The sequence below is a fragment of the Aedes albopictus genome, unplaced genomic scaffold (genome assembly GCF_035046485.1).
Source record: "Aedes albopictus strain Foshan unplaced genomic scaffold, AalbF5 HiC_scaffold_94, whole genome shotgun sequence".
NCBI lineage: Eukaryota > Metazoa > Arthropoda > Insecta > Diptera > Culicidae > Aedes > Aedes albopictus.
This window is the reverse complement of record NW_026917798.1, coordinates 26,314-47,182: the sequence shown is the minus strand read 5'-3', so window position 1 is coordinate 47,182 and position 20,869 is coordinate 26,314. Positions and strand designations below refer to the sequence as shown.

General features: G+C 39.6%; 1 protein-coding gene across 1 annotated transcript; it reads left to right on the top strand.

Moving 5' to 3' along the window:
* Nucleotides 1-11,172: 11,172 nt before the first annotated feature.
* Nucleotides 11,173-20,556, top strand: LOC109422978 (serine protease inhibitor 2). The gene is made up of 7 exons (XM_019697882.3): nt 11,173-11,337; nt 18,895-18,995; nt 19,065-19,268; nt 19,332-19,545; nt 19,603-19,994; nt 20,055-20,205; nt 20,272-20,556. Exons 1-7 carry the CDS (start codon nt 11,313-11,315, stop codon nt 20,406-20,408), a joined length of 1,224 nt encoding a protein of 407 aa, XP_019553427.1. The 5' UTR covers nt 11,173-11,312; the 3' UTR covers nt 20,409-20,556.
* The last annotated feature ends 313 nt before the right edge of the window (nt 20,557-20,869 follow it).

Here is a 20,869-nt window from a genome sequence, read left to right as displayed (position 1 = left end):
CTTGTACCGACTTTTCGAACCCTCTAAGCAGAATACCCCCGGCCCCTTCGAATGAGTGTAATCAGTTTCGTACCTTTTAATTCCGCCCTATGTAGCTTATCCTTTGACAGATACGCGTATTTCGATTACCACTTGTAATCTTCCTCAGTGTCAGTTATCCACTCCAAAGCGGAATTAAAAGGTACGAAACTGATGACACTCATTCGAAGGTTATGTCAGGCCAAACATTTCAATAGGTCCTATCTGCATTTGAGAGGCTCTCTTTGTTCACTTTCTCTTTCAATTATTGCAATGTAATGGTACACTTTTCAACTATTTTTGCAGTACAAATCAAAAGACGATTGTTTTGACCATCGTTCAATGCAAGGAGACAATCATAATACAAATAAACAACTGAGATATTAACGAAAGAGAAGGAAACCAAAGAGAGCCTCTCTTCTGCAGATTGGACCTTTAGACATGTTTGGCCTGATGTGTTTTATTTTACTTATTTATTTGCTTTTAATCCTCTCTCAACAATGCTACTTTGATCATAATTTTCCAAAGCTCTGTGCGGTTGATATTGTTGTCTTGAAGGTGATGCGTTGGTTGGGATCTGATATTCACAGCATTTCTGGAGGCTTCATACTGCAGTATTACCGCTCGATTTGTGCTCTTCTCAAATAAAATTGCTCTGCACTCCTCGTAGAACGATTAGTTCCTTCGATTTCGTTACAAGTAGCTGGGGTTTCCAGATAGCCTATAGTGTTATGGGTCGTCAATCCGGTGACGGCGGGTTCGATTCCTGTTCCGCTCGGGAAATTTTTCTCGACTCCCTGGGCATAGTGTATCATAGTACTTGCCTCACAATATAAAATTAATGCAATGGAAGGTAAAGAAAACCCTTCAATTAATAACTGTGGAAGTGCTCAAATAACACTAGCTTGAAACGAGACAGGCCAAGTCCCAGTGGGGATGAAGAACCATAAAGAAGAAGAAGAAGCAGCCGATGGTGCTCTCTACTGCGTCGTTGATTTAGGTCATAATGCTTTTCAGTGGTGTTACTCTAATTAACTCACTGCGAGTCCAGCGTCTTCAGGGATTCATCCAGGAAGTTCTGCTGAAATTCCTCCGGTATTTTCTAGGACTTTCTAAGAAAATCCCTTTAGAATTTTCTCAAGAGTTTTTCCTATGGATCTTTGCGGGAGCACATCTGACAGATTGTTCAGGTATTCAGGATTTTTTTTTTCAGGAATTCGTCCACATATTTCTTCAAGCATACTTTCAGAAAATCCTCAATAATTTAAGTAATGATTTTATTCACTAATTTTCCTGAACATTCCTCGATTTTTTATGGCAATTCCACTATGGATTAATCGAGAATCATTCAAAAATACTTCCTACATTTCCACAAGAGTTTTACTGAAGATTTCACACCCTGTTGTGTAGGTTCGCTGAAGTGTACTTTTATATCTCCAGAGACTTCTTCGTAATCAAGAGAGTTCTTTAAATGTTCTTCCAAAGAGTTTTTCAAAAATTCTTCATAAAGTTTATTTACAAATCCTTCAAGGATTGCTGCGGAAAATTTTCCCAAGGTATCTCAGAGAATTCTTTGAGTAATTCCATCAACTATTTCTGAAGGAACACAAGGATTCTTTTATTTCTTTTGCGGTTTCTTCACAAATATCACCTGCGATTTCTTTAGAAATCTCTGCAGCATTTGTTCGTATTTTCCTCCAGGGATTTTTCAGAAGTTCTTCCAAAAAATACACAAGACTTGCTGAATAATTCCTAAAAGAATCCCTGAAGGATTTTATAAGAAATCCCTCGATGATTGTCTCAAGAAAATGCTTAGAAAACTTCTTGAGATACCTTTGGATGCCACTGATGCAATTTCTGAATTCTTGTGAGCAATGCCAAAGATAACTTAGGAGAAAACCTGAAGAAACACCTCAAGATACTCCTTTTATTCTCTGAAATAAAAAAAACATTACAAGCATATGAAGAAACTCTGTAATTCCAAGAAACAAAAATGCTTGAGATCTCTTTCCTGAGAGTTTCCTGAAAAAATCCAAAAGGAAATTTTGAACGAATCTCTTAAAACGACTTCCTGTAGAAATTTCTTAGGGAAATATTTCTGGGTAAATATTAAAATCCTGGAGGATTCCTTTAGAAAATTCCTGGAACTTCTGGAGAAATGCCTGGAGGAATTCCTGGAAAAATCTCCAGATAAATTCCGTGGGGGAATCCATTCCCTGCACAAATTCCTGGAGGAATCCCTAGACAAACTCTTGAAGAAATCCGTGGAGGATTTCCTGAATTATGCAATGGAGAAATCCCTAAAAAAATCCCTGAAGGAATTTCTTGTTAAATCACTGGAACAATTCCAGGAGGAATCCATGGGGGATTCCTAAAGGAATGCTCAGAGAAATTTGTGGAGTTGTTCCTGCAGGAGTCCCTAGAGAAATCCTTTGAAGAGTTCCTGGAGGAATCCTTAGAGGAACTCCTGGATGAATAGCTGAAGGAATACCTGAAAGAATTCCTGGAGGAATCTTCGTAGTAATTTCTAGAGGATTTTCTAGAGGAATTCATGGAGTAATCTAAGGAGGAAATTTTAGAGGAATCCCTGCAAAAATTCCCAGAGCAATCCCTGGAAGAGTCCCTGGATAAATTTCTGGAGGAATACCTTGAGGAATTCCTGAAGAAATCCTTGAAAGAAGTTCTGAAGAAATCGCAGAAGGGATTATCGGAGAAATCCTAAGAAGAGTTCGTGGAGGAATCCCTGGAGGAATTCCTGAAGAAACCTAAGGAGGTATACCGGAAGCAATCCCAAGAGGAATTTCTAAGGTGGTAATCCCAAAACAGTGCCTGGAGAAATCCTGGACTAATTCCTGGAAGAGTTCCTGAAAGAATTCCAGAAGAAATTCATGGAGGAATCCCGAGAAGAGTTCCTGGACGAGTCCTTGGATGATTTTTTAAAATAGTTCCTGGAGTTGTTCCTGAAACAATCACAGAAATAATTCGCAAGTGAATCCTTATACGAATTCTTGGATCAAAATCTGAAGGAATTCAAGCAATGTGTGGTGAAATCACTAGAGGAATTCTTGAAGAAATCTCTGGAAGAATCCATGATGGAATTACTGAAGGAAGATATGGCAAAATTCTTGCAGGAATTCGTCAATGCATCTTTCCAGAAGTATCTGTAAAAAAATCGGAAAATCCTTCAGAAACTCCTGAAGGAGTCCCTGGAGAAATTTCCAACCAATTACCTGAAGAAATTTTTGAAGGTTTCCCTGATGGAATTCATAAAGTAATCCCAGGTTTTTTTTTGCTTCTAAAGGGTGGTACGGTAAAATTTTGGTCATACAATTTTTTCATAACTTTAGACTGCGTACACCAAAAAAGCTGATTTTTAGACCAGCAATGGTACATTGAATGCAGTTTATACCATAAAATTTTCATCAAAATCGGTTTTGTATTTGCGGAGATATTGTTGAATTCTGAGATCTGATATTTTAAAGTTTTGTACAAAGAGGATTTAAAAATAAGAACACATTTTTACTGTTTAATTTATTTAACCAGAAAAAAATAACCGATTTCTATGAAAATTTTTCTGTTCGTAAAGTATGCATGTCAAAATGTTGTGTAAAAATGTCATTCAATTTTATCTAGCCGTTACAAAGTTAATTTTTTTTAAGTGGCACCTGGTCAGTTTTTTTCATATTCAAACTGCTACAACTTTAAGAGTATTCATACAAAATGGCTCAAAATTTAACTAAGAACATATTTTTATAATAGTATTAAAGAGACGAACCAGCCAAGGGCTGAAAGTCTCTCTAATAAAGACAAATCAATCAATAATAGTATTATACTGTAAAATTTTCATAAGAATCGGAGCAGTATTGGTATTTCTATAATCAAATTGCCGAAAATTTACTATGGAGCGCTTTGTACAAAATTTTAAAAAGACAGGTCGTTGGTTTTATCTATATATCAACCAATACTCAATAGATTTTGATGAAAATTTTATAGTATAAGCTACATATGATGTACCATTACTGGTCCGAAAATAAGCTGTTTTGGTATACGAAATCTGAAGTTATAAAAAAATGGAGTGACCAAATTTTTACCATACCACCCTTTAGCATGAAGTTTGTATGAGTGGAATACTATTGAAAATTCGTGAATTTTTAGCTATTTCACGCTAGCAGTATATGTTTCTAGAAGTACTTCGCTTCCCCTTCTGGAACCTGTTCCGACATATTCGGAAAATATGTCATGTTGGTTTTGTATTCCTTGAATAAAATAACAAAATTTAGCCATTCAACCAAGCTTGTTATTTGGCAAAATTTTATGATAAGATTGAAGTGGTGCTCTCAAAGAAATACCAGGCGAAATTTCCTGTCGTTTTCGAGAAAAACAAACTTTGATAATTAATTATTATTTTTATTATCGGAAAGATGGGGGGGGGGGGGCACAGCCCACCCATGCCCTCCTCTGGCTTTGCCCATGCATGGAAGAATACAAGCATGTAATTGGGTAGCAATCTTTGAACGAATTTCCTATAAAATCCCTTAAGGAATTTATAGGTGGAGCCCATTTTTTTGATATTCAATTAGGCCAAAGAAATTCGTTGGATTTATAATGCATAAATCTGGAGGAATTTCGGTAGATATTTCTAAGTAAACCCGTGGGCCAGTTTAAAGATAAATCTTTTGAAAAATTACTTAAGAAACTCCTGAAGAAGCGCCAAGGAAAACTCCTGTATGGATTCCTGTAAGAATATCTGAAGGAATCCCTCGGGAAAGTTTATGTAAGCATTCAAGTTTTTTTTTGTATAAATTTTAAAATAATCGCCGCTAAATGTGTTCTTTATTTAATCCAAATAGGCTCTAATATATCTTTTAGTAGATATCTTATGATCAGAAGTAGAAAATCTTTGCATATCAAAAATAAAATTTTATGACATTGTTTAAAAAAAATGCATTTTTTCGAAAAAGATCCAAAAAGTGTCAATCCATCATAACTTTTTTCATTTTTCATATATTGTGGATAAAAGTTCAAAATTTCATTCCATTCGGTTCACTGGTCTCCGAGATATGACAGTTCAAAAATTAGTAGTCTAAAAAATAGTGTTTTACCAGAACGGTTATAACTTCGCGAAAGATTAACCAATTGAGCTCAAATTTGTACCAATGATGCACATATAATAGGTTGACAAGCAGTCAAAATTTGAGAATATTTGATGCACTCTATGCAAAGTTACAGCATGTTGAACATTTTTATGAGAGGAAAAAAAGTTGCCTATCCCAAACATTTTGGCCATCCCCTGTAGTTACAGAGAAAAAAATCGTGAAATAATAGTACATCAAAGGAATTTTTTTATAAATCACTCACTTAACCTTATTTACAGCTCTTTTTGTCCACTAGGGCACTGCGTGAGTGATTCCATGTATTCTATTCAAATTGTAATATTTTGAACTAGTTGCCTTTCTCGCTGTTGTCACTTTTCTTCCCTGTCCGTGGTAGAATGATGAGCACGAGGAAGTTGATATGTGTTTCATGTTCCTTTTCCAGTCCGATTGGGGGTCCATTATGAGTTGCCGTTTAGCCGATATCCATGTTTCCGGGTCCATTAAAGCATAGCTCGAAAGAGGGTCAGGGTTGTCAGCCGCGCTCGAGGGGAAGAGCAACTGACGAAAAATTGCAAGTGCCGGGGCTGGGATCGAACCCATGACCATACACGCATGAAGTGAATGTGTAGCCACTACGCCTCAGGCCCCGGCCTAAAATGGATTTCTCGGGATAGTTCTTAACTAGGCTTATTAGTGAAATGATTTTCTTGGAAGCATACCAGTATAGGAGGCGCTAAAATTTGGAAACTTTGAGTAAACTTCTCTGATATTACATTGGCTTTTGTATACTAGGCCGAACAGACAATGAATGGACATGAAGCCGAATGATTATTAGACCGAATGGGCATTAGTGTGGCCGCCAGTCGCTTCTGTAAAAGTGCTACTGGCAAGCAAATCCCATTCTTCAACCCTCAAAGATGTCCTGCTGTTCGAGCCCGTATGAAGTTGATTATCAATATTAACTTCTTTTCTCGATCAGCCTAGATAGCTGTGTAGTATCGGTAGCGATTGTCTCAATTGACTAAGAATAACACTACGAACCGCCTGTTCCGGTGGTAAGAATCCAACAACAGATGACCCCTAATTCATGGTGTGATGCGGCTTCATGCTTACCGTGCCTAACCGCAAACGGAGCCTGTGGAGTACCAGGGCGCCCTCCACAGTATGTTGCCCTTACTGCGCTAACCGGAGCACTGGTGCAATGGACCTTGTGTTTCTCCGAGACAATCGGCTGCCCTTCTTTAGTTTCACTTGAGGCTAAATAAGGGCGCGATAATGAAGATGTTGTTAATTAGTTTAAATTTTCACGTATATGGTTTCGCATTATGCGATTTACACAGTGTATTCTGTGTATCCTCACCTTTGGCGTTTTCCAATCGATACCGATCTGATTTTATTGCTGCTGTTCTTTGTTGTACTGTTATTGCGAAGAGTTCAATCTTACCAAGTTTGGGTAGTGGCTACGGTTAGGATAGCTCAGCATAAGAGAACAGCAACAATCAATCTTTGCAGACTTATGCAATATGGTACAGCCCAAGTGGCCTTGGTCCAAGAACCTTACTTTCGTAAGGGGAATTTCTATCTAGGAAACCTAGTGAACCCGGGGTTTGCCACTTTCAGTAAACATGAAATGGCAAACTCGCGTGTCATGCCTCGAGCCTGTGTGCTTGTGAACAACGCAATAGTTGCTACACTCATCTCTGAACTAACCACCACAGATGTGTGTGCTATCACAATCGATGTATTTGTTAGAAACCTCAACAGGAAATACGTCTATTGTTCGGTTTATTTACCGCATAATGAATCATCCCCTACGGATGCTTTCAAACAAGTCATCGAATACTGTACTTCAAATGGCCTCTGCTTATTGTTGGCAGTGATGCTAATGCTCACCATATCATCTGGGGCAGCTCAGACATTAACTTGAGAGGCTCCAGTTTGATAGAGTACATAAGTAGTACAGATCTTGCATAACTTAACATAGGCAACCGCCCAACCTTCATGGTATCTGCTAGAGAGGAAGTGTTAGACATAACGCTTTGCTCTAGTAGAATTAGTCACGGGCTGACCAATTCGCATGTGTCAGATGAAGAATCTTTATCTGACCATCGCTACATCTTTTATAAGCATTTAAATGTTACTTCGCAAATATTGCGTTTCAGGAATCCCCGGTCAACAAACTAGGATCTTTTTACTGATTTGGTTGCGGCCAAATTTCATGGATACTCACCATCCATTCACACTCCAAGTGATTTAGATGATGCCGTTGATACTACAACGACCTTCTTCATCATGGAAGCTTTTGAAGAAGCATGCCCTCTACGGTCTGTGAAGATCACAAGAGAAACCCCTTGGTGGAACTCTGATCTGGCGAAACTCAGGAAACAATGTAGAAATAGTTGGAACAGACGACGTTCGGCTGATTCGGAGGCTTTCAGGTCGGCTCGCAAGGCCTACAGGAAAGCTCTCCGGTCTGCTGAACGATCCGGCTGGAAATACCTTTGTACAAATGTTTCCAATTTGAGTGAAGTCAGTCGGTTAAATACAATCCTTGCGAATCTGAGGATTTCCGAGTGAACGAACTACGTTTGCCAAATGGCGATCTGACTTCCTCTGATGAGGAAGTTCTGGAATGCTTATTCAGCACACACTTCCCTGGATGTGTGGATATTACATCTTCGGATGAACCTGATGTCTTTTCTTGTAGTTACGATTCCCTGGCTTCGGCTCGGAGTATCGTAACTATAGAATCGATTGAATGGGCACTTAATAGCTTTGCTCCTTTTAAATCTCCTGGGGCAGATGGGATTTATCCTATTTTGCTTCAGAAGGGTTTCGATCATTTCAAACATGTTTTGAAAAAAAAATACTTGTTTGCAGTTTTGCTACAGGTATATAACCCAAATCCTGGCGGGATATTACTGTAAAGTTTATTCCAAAAGTGGTCGAAACGTTGGGCAAAGTCAAATAACATCGTTTGATTTCATCAAGAGACTGCTTAGCCGGTTACGTAGCATAACTCAATAATAGCGGTTTTCCTACTTATGGTTTTGCCGACGACTACCTAGCATTGTTAGTTGGTATGTGTATCACCACTCTTTTTGACCTGATGCAAAGCGCCCTTCAGGTAGTTGAGGGTTGGTGTCGCCAATATGGCCTTTCGGTTAATCCGAGTAAAACGTCTATTGTTCTATTTACGGAAAGGCGAAACCGTAATGGCGTTCGACCTTTGCGTCTCTTTTATTCTGAAATCGATGTGACTGAACAGGTAAAGTACGTTGGAGTCATTCTTGATTCCAAGCTTTCCTGGACACCTCACATTGAGTTCAGAATCAAGAAAGCTTGTATGGCCTTCGGGCAATGCCTGCGAACCTTTGGTACAACTTGGGGTCTAAAACCCAAGTATATCAAATGGATTTACACAACTGTTGTTCGGCCAATATTGGCCTATGGATGTCTTGTGTGGTGGCAAAAGGGCGAAATGAGAAAGATTCAATCAAAGTTAGGCCATCTCCAAAGGATGTGCTTAATGGCAATGTCTGGAGCGTTCTCTTCAACTCCCACGGCAGCGCTCGAAGTTCTCTTTGACGTTGCTCTCTTACACATTCATCTCAAACAAGAAGCACTTTCTTGCACTTACCGTCTACGGGTACTCGGTCTACTAGAGGAAACTCCTGTGAACAGCACATCAACACACACCTCGTTGTTTCCACTTTTGGTGAATTGGGACAAAATTGTCCTTGCTCCAAGTGATCTTACAATTGCTTGTAATTTTCCATATAGGACATTTTCCACAATATTCGCTTCCCGGGAAGAGTGGATATTTGGATATCTGGAAAGAAGTATTTCAGACGGCATCGTATGTTACACTGATGGCACCCTTCTCGAAGGTCGAGCAGGTGCTGATGTTTATTCTCGTGAGTTAAGGCTGTATCTGTCTTACTCACTTGGTAGACACTGCACCGAAATCTTTGCTCTTACAGTGTCGGACAAAACAATAAGACCACCGGTCCTATTTCATAAAAAATGGTCAAGTTTGACGATATGGTACTCGGTTTCTAGTAAACCGATTTAGGTGAAATTTTGGCAGCCAACATGTATTTACAGGAATTTTGATTTGTATTAAATTGATTGAGTTCTGTTCACTCCTTCCAAAGTTACAGATATCCGGTGCCACAAAATTCTGACACCAAATTTTTATGATGGATATTTGTAGTCAATTGAATAAAAATGTCCCCTAATTTAAATGGCATCCTTAATCTTAGTACTTGTTTATCAATCATCAAGTATCAGGTACTCTCATATATCATTTGATGACGGCAATCTAAAAGTGGCCCTATTATTTTGTCGTTTCATATATCTGTAACTATTGATGTAGTTAGCAGAACTTACTTAATTAAATACAAATCAAAATTCACGTAACTCCATGGCGACTGTCAAAATTTCAGCCAAATTGGTTCACTATAAACCGAGCATCACATCGTCAAACTTGACCATTTTGTATGAAAAATGGCTGGTGGTCTTATTGTTTTGTCCGACACTGTATGTGCGGAGCACAATTAGCACTTCAGCAGCACGTTATGGGCAAAGTAATATACTTCTGTTAAGATAGCCAGGCTGCTTTAGAATCACTTGCTTCGGGCAACTCCAAAGTCGAAGATAGTTATCGCTTGTCGAACTCAAATCGAGGAGCTGAATTCAGTAAACGCTGTTCACCTTGTATGGGTGCCTGGTTCTTCCATCGCTGGAAATGAATTGGCTGATGAGTTGGCTCGCACTGGAGCATTACATGACTTCATTGGCCCTGAGCCAGCTATTCCGATATCGAAGTGTTGGGTAAAGCTTCAGATTGCTGAAGGGCTGCTACTCAACACTCAATACTGGAATAGTTTGAAGTCATGTCGTCAAACCAAATTGTGTTGTACTGAGCCATCCCCAAGGGTGGCGAAGTATCTTACAAATCTGTCAAAGCAGAATTGCAGCATGCTGGTCAAAGCATTGACTGGCCACTGCCGACTCAGCTATCACATGGCGAATATTCAGCAAGCTGATTCATTTGCATGTGATAGCTGTGAATCCGATTATGGAACTTATCATTTGATATGTAACTGTCCAGCTTTGCGCAACTGCTTTTCCGAGTATTCAGTAAACACTTATTTAGTGAAACTGACTTAAGAGATCTGAATATTCAGGATATTCTGTTGTTCTTAACCCGCTGTGGTAAAGAGCTATAGGCTCTCTTTCGCTTTATGTGTTATTACAGTGCCCTTTTCAGGGCGGTTTTGTGGGCCGAACTGCCTGATATTTGGGCACATAACTCAGCTTTGTTGGGAAGGATTTAAGGCCAAGTCTGAGGTCAACAGGTTTAAAAAACCATGACGAAGAGAACAAAACTGCCGAATATATGTAAGTTCCCCTACTATAAAATAATAATAACATTTCTGAAAATAATGCCAAAGATTTGCAATTTCAAGTATTTGCAGGACATTTTCTCGAAATCATTGAAAAACAGATTGTCCGGGCTGACTTAACGCCGACCATATACCAGTGCTACTCGAAAGTGCTGGCTTTGATTTTTCATGGAAAAAACTGTTTGATGACTGCTTTAGCAGTTTAGCCCCCAGTCTAGTTAGACCTATACAAATCCTACTTTTTTATGGGGGGTAATAATAAGGAACAAAAACTATATATAAATCAACAAAATGTTCTGACTCTACATTTTGTGAACAAAATAGTATATTTCTTCCAGAAAAATACCCCATTCAGGACCAAAACCAATAATATTTGCATAAATGCGTCCTCGCATGCAAAAACAACGTCTCCACCGCCTATGGGTGGGAATCGGGTAATCCCGATCGTTAAAAGTAATTTCCATTCTCAGATTCTCCAACCAACAGGTTTGCCCAAAGCCCACTTTGCGCCGCATACAGCACTCACGTCGCCGTCGTTGGTCGTAAGCATATCAATACAAACGACTACGACGCGACGAGACGGCGTCGCGCACGTAAAAATCCATCGACAAGATAGAGACACTCATATTTGACGATTTCTTGTGGCGGTGGCGATCGTTCGGGTAAATATTAGTCACAAAAGCACAGCGAAGGGTACCGCACGATCACCGGTATCAATCCGATTTAGTTGCCACTGGAGATTGGACGAAGCAGGACTCTCGGACGACTTGCTGGCAAACACACCACCATGAGAGTATTAAGTGTGATAATTTGTGAGTATTGTAATGTTTATTCTTGATGTTCAGTGAAAGTGTAAATGTGGTTTATGAAAATTAGTGAATAGTTAGATAACTACCGGATGTGCTAATATTGTGTTGGCCTAAAACAACGAGATTGTCGAATTCCCGCTTATCACTCTATGCTTCCCAGAATGCCTTCCCAGTAATATTTCTGAGCTGTACTTCCCCGTGTTATTGTTGATAAGCTCGTTCCAAGCAGCATCAAATTTCTTCGTTAGATTACTTAACCCTGAATTCTAAAGGTTGAACAGATCGATTGCATTTGTAAATCCAACCGAGTCATGGAGAGGAATGAATCAATCGTTAGTTGCAGTGAAATTATCAAAAAAAAACTCGAAATGGTCAGTTTTGCAAAACCCGAAAGATGTGCCATCGGGTAACGATGGCTTGCGGTCCAACGAACTTACTGTCTAAAACTGTGATCCACTGTAACCGCATATAGCAAACCGGTCCGTCTGGTTCTTCCGCTCGCTTGAGTCGAGTATGCGCGCGCGGTTGCCGCCTATCGCATCGCATTGATTTGAACCATGTCAGCAAAGATCTTGAACTTCTTCACGAGAGGAACTTTGCCCTGGGCTGCCGGCGGCGCGGTGGTGATATTTTTCAGCTCAGCTGTGTGGTGGATCGAGTTTTGTTTCTCTTTTGCGACGGAAGATGGGATTCCCCGGCGAACCGGGATTCGTCAGCGAAGCAAACGCAGCTCGGATGATCGTCACTGTCGCAGCGCGGCGACTACCGGCTTCGAGAGCTGCTCTTTGTGTTTGTGTTCGTCGACAAGTATACTAGTTCCCGATGCCGGTATGATGTATTGCTTTCGACTTGTTGGAGCAATTTTGGTTCGAATGGATTTGAATAAGATAAACATTCGAAAAAAAATAACCGATCAATTGGCATTTATTTTAGAAGATAATATTTGGTATATATGAAAACGGAATCTTGAGAAAATGATTGACAAAACTTAAAACTCAATCATACGGATTGGAACAGTGCAGAGCTAAACATACAATGAGAGATAACACAAAAAAAAATAATTTCTAGGTATATGTGCTGTCATTTGCTCATATACTAATGCTTTATTTATCAGCAATGCACAATTGTTTGCCATTACCTGAGGGGAAGTTGCTCAGCGGAGTAAATTTGGTCACTATGGTATCCACGTCCATCAACCGCTGAGGATGCGACAGTTCTTCATAAATGGAAGAAGTATTGACGTAAATCAGTTATATTGTTAAAGATGGTATGACAATTTTCATAATAATAATTTCAGATATAATGTTATAAAAAATATCAATTTATTTTATATTCGATTATTCCTTGTTTCTCAGATGCCTCACAAAACGCCTTTCTTCATTTATGGTAGGCTTTTTGAGCTTAACTTTTAGTAAAACTTGATGGTAACTTATAGTTTATGTTTGGAAAAGAATAAAAGTTGTCAAAATCAGACGATTTTTAAAGAAATTTACTAATTTTGGGTGTTAAAAGTGGGTCAATCTTTACCTTACTGTTTTCTTTTAATATTTACACATAGAGTACCTCAAACGAAAGATTTTAAATACTCAATTTAGATCCAGCATCATCAAATTAAGTGTGATGAAAAGTAAACAACCCCCCCACATGACCATGAACCACATTCACATATTGGTCACACCCTTTACATTTACACGTGAAAACCCTGTTTCAAAATTCATGACGAAAACCTTATGCAATCACAAATATTCCACGTTATGATATCATAACTACGGGTCATGATATCATGACATCTTAAATATTTCTCAATACACGCTAAAACCGCTCAACATCTAAAATGTGTAAGACCTACTCATAACTGCATAATTTCCAGGCCACACCAAAAATGTGTAACCCTTACACATTCACAAAAACAGCTCCTACACTCTTCTCGAGTGTACGCATGAGCTGATTTTGTGAATTTGTAAGGGTTACACATTTTTGGTGTAGTCTGGAAATTATGCACTTTAGTGCTGGACGGTTTAAGCGTGTATTTTCATGAAAAAAAAGTCGTGGTTGCCAAAGGCGTTATCATAACACTGAATCATGGAACCGTGCCGCTGAGTCATAAAAGCATAAAGTTGCGTCATAAACCAATACATGGTGGTGCGAGCTCGAGAACCCAAACCTGTAAAGCCATTGTTTTTTTTTTCATGTCCTTCCTGATTGGCGGTTTTTCACGGTCACACAGCAAAATATTCTTTCAATTTTAAAAAGAATAATTATCGTAAAACTTACATATCTTATAACCGTAGTGTAAAGAAGGAACAGTTGTGTAACTTCCCAGGTAACCAATAAGCAGCTGAAGTAGCATTTATTTAGCACTATATGTGCCTTAACAGCAGGTTATTAAATACCAATCTGCCGTATATGCGCCATGAGTGCTTAAATGCCGGTTTCGGCTCAATATACCGCTGATTAAATGCTTAACCTTCATATCTTTCCGATTGCCAAAACTAAAACCAAACCATTTTGCCATGCTCAATTTCTCTGCTTCTTACCTGTTTTCCCTTTCTTTTCTCATTTTTTTCTCTCGCTATCTTGTACAACTTTTGCAACTTGAGGTATGTTGGCTGTTGTTTTTCTTTGCTAATTTCTGCGAAACCGCGATTAGATCTCTCGACCCTCGGGTTGAAGATGGTACAGAACCACGCTACAGTATAAGCTATATAGATGATTAGATAATGTGCATTGATTATTTGATCTATTTAAGGCTCAAAACCAGCACTTATTTCGTTCAACCCGGGATCGGGCATGTGCTTATAATTAACATCAACCATGAGAAATGAACCCGGGGAGCTTTATTTGGAAACGCCTCTTTACTCTCGTTGATTAGCTTCATATGCTACCTATGACTAAAATAACACCCGAATGATACCGGTCCTACAGCCATGACACATAAATTAGTTGTTGTCAGCATTGTTGTGTTACAGTTTTAGCATCATTCATCTCTCCTAGCAGTTATATGGCATTAAAGAAGCAATTTATATGCTTATTCACCAAAACATGCCGTGCATTTGGAATGCTACGCAACAGCTGTTAGATGTCAAACAGCAGTACGATTGCTTATTAGGGGAAGCTTAGCAGTCGAATTGCTATTGTACGGCAGTAAGCAGGTGGAATGCAGATTTGAAACTGAAATACTGCCTATTTAAATGCTCATTGGTGATCTGGATTGTGCAGCACGAGAAGTAATACTTATTTTACCGGTCAGGTTAAGACCTGAGTGTTCGCTGCTGTACGCAGCAGGGGCGTAGCCAACTTTTCTGTCAGGAGGGGGGGAGGGGCTGTTTGAGCGATCACTGAATATGATAACATTATTATATTATTCTGAAAGCAGTATTTGATTCTTCAAACGATGAAAAAACTCGCCTGTTCTACACAAATCAGTGTGGTGCTGATTCCTTGGTAGAATTCCCTGAAGGAATCCTTGAATAAGTTCTAAAACAATTATTGGAGGAAACCCACGAGGCATTTTAAAGGGAAGAAAACCTTTACAATTTTTTGGAAGAAAGAATACCTGTAGTACTTTCTAAAAGAAAACCCTCAAAACATGCCTGAAAAACTCCTAAAGACAGAATTTCTAAATGATCTCTTGAAGTAATTAATTAAATGATCCCTGAAGAATTCCTTGAGTATTGGATTATTGGAGCAGTTTTGAACTTATTGAAGACTCCCGAATAGTTTTTTGAAAATATATTGAGAGGAATTTTTGAAAAAAAAACACAAGAGAAATTCCGGACAAATCCCTGGAGGAATTTCTGAAGAAATCCCTGGAAGAATTCCTGGAAGAATCTTTGGAAGAATTGCTGGAAGTATCCCAGGTTTCAATCGTGGGGGAATGCTTGGAGGAGTTCCTTGAAGAAATGCCTAGAAGAATTCATTCATTTATTCATTCATGGATTCCTAGCGGAATTTTCGCAGGGATCCGTAGAGAGATCTCTGAAAGAATTCACGGAGGAATGCCTGAATTAATGCCCGGAGGAAACCCTGGAGAAATTCCTGGCGTCCCAATCCTTGAAGGAATTCTTGAATGAATCTCTGGAGGATTTTTTGAAGAAATCCGTGGTGAAATTTCAGTAGGAATCACTGTAGCAATCCATGGAAGAAGTCTTGAAGAAATCCCTGGAAAAAAAACTTGGAGAAATCCCTGGAGAAATTCCTGAAGGAATTCATGGATGAATCTCTGGAGGAATTTTTGAAGAAATCCCTAGAGGAGTTCTGGAAGGAACTTCTAGAGAAATCCTTTGTGGAATTGCTGGAGGAAAACCTGCAAGATTTTTGGAGGAATATCTCGATTAATTACGGGAGGAATTTGTGGAGGAACTCTTGGAGGAGTTCTTGGAGGCGTTCCTAAATAAAATTTCAAGCCACTCCAGGAAGCATTCCCTTGAGCATTCTCAAATGATATCCTGGATGAATTCTTAGAGGAGTACCTGAAGGAATGTCTGGATTTCTGGATGAGTTTCAAGATCAATTCCAGGACCAGTTCCTGGAGGAATTCCTTGAAGAGTTCCTGGAGGAATCTTTGAAAGAATGCATGGTTCTAATCATGAAGAAATTTCTGGAGGAACTCTCGGAGTAATCCCTAGAGGAATCTCTGGGGAAATATTTGGATGAATCCCTGGTAGATTCGTTGGAAAAAAAACGTGATGTACTCCAACAGGAATCCCTGTAGAAATTCCTGGATGAATTCCATGACGAATTTATGAAAGATTTCATAAATAAAGTCTTATCCCATAGAAGAATTATTTGAGAAATATCTGGAGAAATTCTTGATGGAGGAACTCCTGGAGGAATGTTTGAAGCAATTCCTAGATAAGTTCTTGGATAAATCTCAGGAGAATTTCACGAAGGAATCCGTGGTTAATTCCAAGACGAAACCCTTGATGAAATTTGAAGAAATTCTTAGAAAAAAATTAGAGGGATCCTTGAAAGAGAGGAATCCTTGAAGGAAGCCTTAGAGCATTCCCTTGAGAAATTCCTGGAGCAATCTCTGGAAAAAATTCTATATGAATTCCTGGAAGAACTCCATGAATAATTATGATCATATATGAATTCTTGGAGGGTTGCCGGGACGAGTTCCTGGAGTAAGGTCAGGAGAAATTCCTGAAGGGATGTCTGGAGGAGTTCCTGGTGGAACGCCTGGTGGAGTTTCTGAAGGATACCCTACAGGACTTCCTGGGGAAATTTCTGGAAGTATTTCTTGGGGAATTGCTGGAGGAAGACCTGGAGCAATATCTGGAGGAATTCCTAGGATAACTCCTGGGAGAATTCTTGGAGGAGCTGCTTAAGGAGTCTCTGGGCAAATTTGTGGATAAAATCTCTAAAATAAAGCCTTTAGGAATCCTTGGATGAATGCCAGGAAGAAGTCCTGGAAAAATTATAGGGGAAATTACTTGAAAAAACACTGGAGCAATTCCAGCAGGAATCACTTGAGCAATTCCAGGAGAAATCACTGGAAGAATCTCTGGAGGAATCCCTAATGAAATTCCTGAAGGCTTTTTTTATTTGTTCATTTCGTCAACCGACACTGACTAGTACACTATACATATACATTTTTTTTATTTCCTAATATAAGAATTATGGAATATATTTACAAAATATAAAAAATAGTGTTTTTTAGTGCTTTTATTTGCAAGTTAATAAAAACAAAAAAAAATGTTTTCATTTCTAAAGATATGCATAAGCATGTTGTCAATTTTGCCTAGAAATGGAAAAGTCAATCATTTCGCAATGCGTATTATTAAGCAACCATCATGCGATTGTGGCCCAAATGTGGCGTAGTTCTGAGGTCGTTACTTATAGAGGAGTTTCTGGAGGTATCTCAAGAGTCTAAACGAATTTCAGAAGAATCCCAGCGGAAAATCTTGGAAGAACCCAGCAGGAATTCCTGGAGGAATCCTTGGAGAAATCCCAGAGAGAATTCCTGAAGTAATCTAAAGAGAAATTTCCTGAAGAAATCACAGAAGGAATACTTGAAAATATCCTGAAGGAATTCAAAGCTCGTGGAGGGCCGATATAGCCGAGGTGGTAAACGCACGGGTATTCAGCATGACCATGCTGAGGGTGACGGGTTCGATTCCCGGTCGGTCCAGGATCTTTTCGTAAAGGAAATTTCCTTGACTTCCTTGGGCATAAAGTATCTTCGTGCCTGCCACACGATATACGCATGCAAAATGGTCATTGGCAGAGGAAGCTCTCAGTTAATAACTGTGGAAGTGCTCATAGTACACTAAGCTGAGAAGCAGGCATTGTCCCAATGAGGACGTTACGTCAAGAAGAGAAAGAAAGGAAGAACTTCTGGACGAATCCCTAAAGCAAATCCTGAAGGAATCCCAGGAGGAATCCCGGAAGCTATGCCAAGGAAATTCGTAAGGGAATCTCTAAACAATTCTAGCAGGAATTCCTGGAGGAGTTCCTGAAGGAATTCCAAAAGGAATTCCTGAAAGATCCAAGAAGAACTCCTGAAGGAATCCCTGGGGATTTTTTAACCGTTATGTGTCCGGCAATTTTTTGCTTTTTCTACACCTTGCTTTTCAAATGGGCGCTGGGTACCCGGGTACCCTGTCGACCACATAAGGGTTAAAATAATACCTGAAGCTGTCCTGAAAGAAACCTATATGGAATTCCTAATTCAATACTTGGAGGAATGCCTGAGGGAATCCCTGGAGGAATTCTTGGAGGACTTTCTGAAGAAACCTCAGGAGCGATCCCGGAAGTAATCTCATGAGGAATTCCTCAGAAAATCCCAGGAGGGATTTCTTAAGGAATTTCTGGAACACATTCTGTAGGAATTCCCCAGAGAAATCCATGTTTTCAATAATTTCTGGACACATTATTAACTAGAACATCCCCCCCCCCCCCCCCGAAGAGATTTAGGGAAGACCTCAGAAATGTCCTGTCTACATAGTTTCAGGGAGATCTGAGATGCTTCTATGATGGTTTTATGGATTTCCTGTGGTAACCTGAAAAGGTTTCTTGATTGTTTGGAGAGGGGGGAGGGGTAAAGTTTTGTTTCATGGGAGTTTCAGAGGATAAGTTTCAACTGTATATGACCTATACAATGTACGGAGATCGACTGTGATTTTGGTTATGTCATGGTGATTTGCGACTTCCAAACTTTGTGTAATCATAAGCGGATTTACATTCTACACCTGACGTCTCGGTAATATATAGTGTGCCTTTTTCGAAGGATAGATAATCACTTCATTTGATCGTGAGTCCGAATGTGTTGAGCATAGTCGCATTCAGTGGTTGTGTTCGCTCGTTGGCGCACTTTTCAAACCTACCGGTTTACCTAAATTAGATTTGTTTAACCTCCTAAACTCTTTCTCTTTTCTAGTACAAAAAATATCATATATATGAAAAAAATCTCACATAACTTAAGTGAAACAGGTGACTCATGCTTGTAAATACTAAATAAACCTGTTCAATGCAGAAACTCGTAGTAAAAATTAATAGATTACTTTTATCGGATAAAAAATGCACCCAAAACAAACATTTTGTAATTGTTTTCCACAGTCTGCATCATTGCATCATGCACATGTAATGACGTTATCAATAACGATGAACAACCATTCCGGGGACAGAGAAATGTCGAATTTGACTGGAAGCTAACCAAGGTTTGTAATAACTTTGAAACGTGAAAAAAAAAAACCTGTAATAATGAAATACTGTTCTCTCCTTAACAGCAAGTCTTCGCATCACAAAAGGCCAACACGATCATATCTCCACTTTCGGTGAAAATTTTGCTAGTCCTCCTGTACGAAGCCACCGGAGATGCTGCCGAGCTTTCGGAAACGCAGACCAAGCGAGAACTGAAAACTGTGTTGGAGCCCAACGGTGATCTGAACGCGACCCGTAGCAAGTATCGCCAATGGTTGGATTCGGCACTGGTAAGATGGGTTTGGAAATGTTTCAAATGTTGCTTTACTGCATTGTTGAAATTTTCTTTTCAGTCAACCCACCACGACTACGACCTGGAGATTGCCACCAAGTTCTTCGTCGAGGAGTACATTGACGTTATCTCCAAGTATCAGATCATTTCGGATCACTACTACAGCGCCACGGTTGACAAAGTTCCTTTCTCCAACCCGAAAAATGCCGCAGAACTGATCAATAACTGGGTGAACAAAACAACGCACGGACGCATTTCGGAACTCGTTACTCCTGGTAAAAATCTTAGTAATCTTACAAGAAGCATAATAAAAAAAATCATTTCTTTTGCAGATGGATTGGAAGGAGCGGTTATCACGTTGATCAACGCCATATACTTCAAGGGACTGTGGACTTACCCATTCCCAGAATACACGCCAATGTTGACCTTCCATGGCAAGCAGAAGCAAGTGCAAGCTCCATTCATGGAACAAAATGGTCAGTTCTACTACGATGATTCAGCGGCATTGGACGCTCAGCTTCTGCGTTTGTCGTATCGTGGAGGAAAATTCGCCATGTATTTCATCCTACCACACCAAGGAAAGACTGTTGATGATGTTCTGGAGAAAATCACTCCTACCACCCTCCATCAGGCTCTGTGGTACATGGACGAAACTGAAGTGAACGTTACCATTCCAAAGTTCAAGTTTGACTTTTCCGAAGAGTTGAACCAGCCACTGAAGGATGTAAGTTGGTCAATTGAGGTGTATCAGTTTACAGGTAGTAACATTGTGCTCTTGTTTCAGATCGGCATTCGTGAAATTTTCTCACAAAATGCCTCCCTCCCTCTGCTGGCACGTGGCAAGGGAACCCGAAACGAGGTGCGAGTTTCACGAGTGTTCCAGAAGGCTGGAATCAGCATCAATCACCTGGGAAGTGAAGCCTATGCAGCTACAGGTAAGAGAGAGGATATTTGAACGGAAAATGCTCAAAAAATAACCGGAATTGTTCTTTAATTTGTAGAAATCCAACTAGTCAACAAATTTGGCGGAGATGGAACGCAAATTTTCACCGCCAATCGGCCCTTCTTGTTCTTTATCGAAGATGAGGACTTTGGTACGCTATTGTTTGCTGGCAGGGTTGAAGATCCAACCAAATGAAGCGGTTCTGTGGTATGGAGTTGAACAGATCTTATTGATTTTCGATAGCATTGAAAGAAACAAATTAATGGCAAGATGGACGATTGTCCCATTGTCCCAGCTTGATACAGCACAAAGACACAAATAAAGCTGAATATTTTAAAAATGACACTTTTATATTAATCTTTGTTACATCCTTTTCCTCTGTATCTTACTCGCCGCTTTCTTCTTTTCGTTTTTCTTCCTCTTCTTACCCTTTATGGCTGACAAGTGTTCTATGAGCATATCCAAAGTAATTAACTAATAGCTTTCTCGTTAACATTACGGTAACCCCCGGCATATCATATTTAATGCCAACCAGCCGGGTTGCAATCCCACCTGCAACCGCCAACTCCGAATAATGCTGGAATGATTTTCATATACGAAAGCCATCCCGGCATCCTCAGTTTGGTCATGCTGAATACCCACTCCTTCACAACTGT

Bases quoted from the DNA above. Each gene is read 5' to 3' on its own strand.
- LOC109422978 (XM_019697882.3), top strand. From the start codon at position 11,313: ATGAGAGTATTAAGTGTGATAATTT. The intron at 19,269-19,331 runs GTAAGATGGGTT...TTTTCTTTTCAG, and splicing joins AATGGTTGGATTCGGCACTG to TCAACCCACCACGACTACGA. The intron at 19,995-20,054 runs GTAAGTTGGTCA...CTCTTGTTTCAG, and splicing joins TGAACCAGCCACTGAAGGAT to ATCGGCATTCGTGAAATTTT.